The sequence below is a fragment of the Denticeps clupeoides genome, chromosome 3, assembly GCF_900700375.1.
Source record: "Denticeps clupeoides chromosome 3, fDenClu1.1, whole genome shotgun sequence".
In the NCBI taxonomy this organism is placed as follows: Eukaryota; Metazoa; Chordata; class Actinopteri; order Clupeiformes; family Denticipitidae; genus Denticeps; species Denticeps clupeoides.
Genome location: NC_041709.1, coordinates 22,174,733 through 22,178,896, shown reverse-complemented (window position 1 = coordinate 22,178,896; position 4,164 = coordinate 22,174,733). Strand labels below are relative to the sequence as shown.

General features: G+C 46.6%; 1 protein-coding gene across 1 annotated transcript; it reads right to left on the bottom strand.

The window, feature by feature from the left end:
* Window positions 1-337: 337 nt before the first annotated feature.
* On the bottom strand, window positions 338-3,672 carry fgf8b (fibroblast growth factor 8b). Its single transcript, XM_028973285.1, has 5 exons — window positions 3,404-3,672; window positions 3,284-3,320; window positions 2,019-2,199; window positions 1,219-1,325; window positions 338-1,113 (listed from the first exon to the last, which is right to left on the bottom strand). Exons 1-5 carry the CDS (start codon window positions 3,472-3,474, stop codon window positions 838-840), a joined length of 672 nt encoding a protein of 223 aa, XP_028829118.1. The 5' UTR covers window positions 3,475-3,672; the 3' UTR covers window positions 338-837.
* Window positions 3,673-4,164: the final 492 nt, after the last annotated feature.

Sequence of the window (4,164 nt, the reverse complement as noted above, 5' to 3'; positions counted from 1 at the left end):
CAGTTTCAAGCTGATCCTCTGGACAGCATGTTTCTGTGAACTGCATTCCCCGTGAGGTTTTTCATTTAAACCTGACCGTGCTGGTTCTGAACGGACAGGGTGATTCTGGGAAAACCATACATACTGGTAAAACCTTCAGGAAGGCATATTACCGACATTCTAGTCAAAAGCATAATGACTGTACCTGTTCCATCAATACAATGACTCGACCACATGCACTCCACCACAAAAAAAAAAAAGTACTTCATTTGAAACAATATACTTTAGTGAATTTAATACACACTCTAAAATAAATATTCAATATTCATTATTTAAAAGTAATTTAGGAAATCTGGCAATAAAATATATTTATATATATATATATATATATATATATTCATATGTATATAAAACAAACATAAGTCAAAGGCACCCTAACATTATGAGTTTACAACATTCCTAATCGTCTGATTAGTTATTTCAAGGCTTGGAACATGTGATTATCCAAAAGTAGCTGCCAGGTTTGTGTATATACATGAGAGGATGATCATAACCTTCCCGGGGGACAGTTAGGGTATTGTCAATAGGCCTACGGAGTCTTTTTAACTGGGAATTTCAACCCATTGTTAGGACCAATTCCGCCGCTTCGAGTGCTTTTGCAGACACTGGACGAAGTGAATCGTCCGTGCATTTATGACACTTATTTCTGCACATATGCATGTGGAATAACTCAAGACATAGATATACTCAACTAGATATATTCCAGTATAGAAATACTAACAATGAGAAGCTTCATATGGAAGTGGTCGTCGGATTGGAGTTCATGTGGGGTGACACCTGTCTCTTGGCAGTCCTTCCTTAGTTCACCGTCGCCGGGCGACTCGGTTTAGTCCTTCTTCCCAAAGCGTAAGGGACGATGTCGAAGGGTCTCCTGTCGGCCAACAGGTGGCCCCTGGGAAGGCGCTTCATGAAGTGGGCTTCCCTCTGGTGCTGCTGGGTTCTGGCGGCCTTCCTCGGCCGGCCCTTGCGGGTGAAGGCCATGTACCAGTCTTTGTACTTGGCGTTCTGCAGCGCCGTGTAGTTGTTTTCCAGCACAATCTCGGTGAATATGCAGTCTCTGCCGCGGCCTTTCCTCTGTGCAAAGAGTCGGTGTAAATCAGATTCACCACAAGGACATTTCTAACTACGAACAATGAACCCTGAAAAAAATGGCGAAAGATGCTCCTTAGATCATCTCACCCTGCCAATCAGCTTGCCACGCTTATTCATGCAGATGTAGAATCCCGTCTTTGCACCTTTGATTCGGACCCGACTTCCAAAAGAGTCTGTCTCCACGATAAGTTTGGCTGGACATGGAAACAAACGAAGAAACAAAGGAAAACTTTAAAAAAAAAAAATAATAAAATACAGCGTGTTACATTTGACAAGGATTTCTTTCAGGAATGGGAGGCCGCGTCTGCACGAGAACGCTCCCGTTCCGTACAAACAAAGAGGAAGCTGAACAAGTGTGTGGGCGAACAAGAAAAAAAAAAAAAAAAAAGGCTCAGGCCACAAGCACTGAGCAGCGGTCAGACTTGGAGCTGCTGCCGCAAAGACGACCACGGATTACATGCGTGCATGCAGTGTTCTGCATTGTTCCACACAGGACTCCGTATCTTCCGCATTTACGCGGCTTTATGTAAGGACGGTGCTAACATAGAACATTAAAAACCATACATGTAGTCGATACGATCTATAAAAGAATGAGACTTTGCACTGCTGTGTCTTTAGTAGGGGTGTGTATCGGCAAGTGTATCGGCAAGGATCTCATGATGCGATACGTGTCACGATATATTGTGTGACGTTGAACATATTGCGATATTCTACAGTTCACTAAAAATGTAAAAAACAGAGATGAAATACGAGACGATGTGTACGATAATTCAGACAAAACAACAGAACTCGGAAGCGGATTTCGGACTTTCGATACAACATCACCATGCGAAATATGACGACATGTATCGCTGCGTGGGTTTTTCCCCTCCCCCCGTGGCTCTCACCGTGCACGTCCCCGTCCTCCCCGCTGGCGTGGACCCTCCGGTTGGACAGGACCTGCACGTGTTTGCCGCTGGTGCGGCTGTACAGCTGGTAGGTGCGCGTCAGGCGCCGGCTGGTTCGGTCCGACAGGCGGCTCTGCTCGTTCACGTGCTGCTTGAAGTTCGGCGGCGACTGGACACCGCCCTGCTGCGCAAACACATGCTCAGAACGAATCGTCACCTGCATCCTCATCCCGTGAGCGTGTATTAGCTACGTGATGGGGGCCTAGCGGCCCGTAATCAGAAGGTTGCCGGTTCGAATCCCGATCCGCCAAGGTGCCACTGAGCATATTGTCGTTTCACCATATTCAGTACAGGCCAAAAGTTTGGACACACCTTCTCATTCAATGGGTTTTCTTTATTTTCATGAGCATTTACATTGGAAGATTCTCACTGAAGGCATCAAAACTATGAATGAACACATGTGGAGTTATGTACTTAACAAAAAGTGGAGACCTGACCTCCACAGTCACCGGACCTGAACCCAATCGAGATGGTTTGGGGTGAGCTGGACCGCAGAGTGAAGGCAAAGGGGCCAACAAGTGCTAAACACCTCTGGGAACTCCTTCAAGACTGTTGGAAAAGCAATTCAGGTGATGACCTCTTGAAGCTCATCGAGAGAATGCCAAGAGTGTTCAAAGCAGTAATCGGAGCAAAAGGTGAAAATAGAATATAAAACATGTTTTCAGTTATTTCACCTTTTTTTGTTAAGTACATAACTCCACATGTGTTCATTCATAGTTTTGATGCCTTCAGTGAGAATCTACCAACGTAAATGCTCATGAAAATAAAGAAATCACATTGAATGAGAAGATGTGTCCAAACGTTTGGCCTGTACCGTATACATATCAAAAGCCATTATGCGTGCTTGCAAATATTTAGAGGTGACATTTCTGGCCCGGTTATGAGCTGTTTGCCGGTGTAAATGACATCCTCCCTCCTCCGCTGTCCCTTAACGAGCCAAGAAAATAAAAAATAAAAAACGACCCACACGCCGTTGCCAGATGCTGCATCAATTACCTTTCGGCCGGTCGGTGGACTTCTTTTCAAGATGTTTGAACGCTGGCCAGCAGCTCGGGCGGCAGTGCGATGTTTGCGCGGTTATAACACGTTTATTATAGCGCTCTCTCTCTCTCCCTCTCTCTCTCTCTCTCTCTCGTTACCGGCTGAAATATGGCCGCAGTATAATTTTTTTTTTTTTTTTTACGGTCCGTCCACGGCGAACGTACCTGAGCGCAGGAGCAGAGCGCGGCGAAGTGCAGCAACCTGCAAGAGAGAAGATTCCCTTTTTTTTATTAAAAACGCGCACTCGGCGCAGACGAGGACCCCGCCGCCCGCCGCGAACTCACAGGCAGCCGAGCGTCGACGTGCCGAGCCTCATCGTGAACTCTCGCCCGATCCCCTCATCGGTCCCCGTCATTCAACTTCGCCGGAGCGGCTCCCGCGAACGACTCTTCAAGCGGAGATCCGGCGCGATTCGTTCATTGCGCGCGTCCGCCCGCGCGTTGCGTGGAGCGTGTCGGGGCGACGCGCGGCGTCCATCGTGTCGCCGAGGGTCACATCGGCGCCGGAGTGTAAGATTTGTCCCGCTCCCGTCAGCCCGGTCTCGGCGTGTCCCCCGAAGTGACACGATTCGTCCCCTCGTGGGCGCGCCGTCTCCTTCCAGCGCTGCGGGTGGAGCCTGCAAGATGCGCGCAAGGGGCTACACAAACTTTACTTCTTTTTTTTTTTTTTACCCCACCACAGGTGCCACGACACCGTGGAAACGACTCGATTATCTGAACCCCCCCCCCCAGAAAAAATTCTAATAAAAGTGTACTGTAATGAAGCAGAATTTTTTTAAATATTTTTTTTATTTCAGCTTTGCTTCGTCTTTGCTTCGTGGTTCTAATGACACGAGATGAGAAATGTCTGGCATAAAAATAAATGTGTCATACCAAACAGGTTTATTCAAATACCGACGCCGATGTCAGTAAAGAGAACGAATGCGACAATAACTATATTAATGATATAACTACAAATTACAACTACATCCATCCTGTTGTTTCAAGAACATTGAGGACTTAAACTGCCTTTAGATGGAAAAAAAAAAACTCGTCATAAGTTTTTT

Coding starts and splice junctions, on each gene's coding strand:
- fgf8b (XM_028973285.1), bottom strand. CDS start 3,474: ATGACGGGGACCGATGAGGGGATCGGGCGAGAGTTCACGATGAGGCTC. Junction 3,321..3,403: donor ACGTCGACGCTCGGCTGCCT/GTGAGTTCGCGG, acceptor TCTCTCTTGCAG/GTTGCTGCACTTCGCCGCGC. Junction 1,114..1,218: donor GTGGCAAGCTGATTGGCAGG/GTGAGATGATCT, acceptor CTCTTTGCACAG/AGGAAAGGCCGCGGCAGAGA.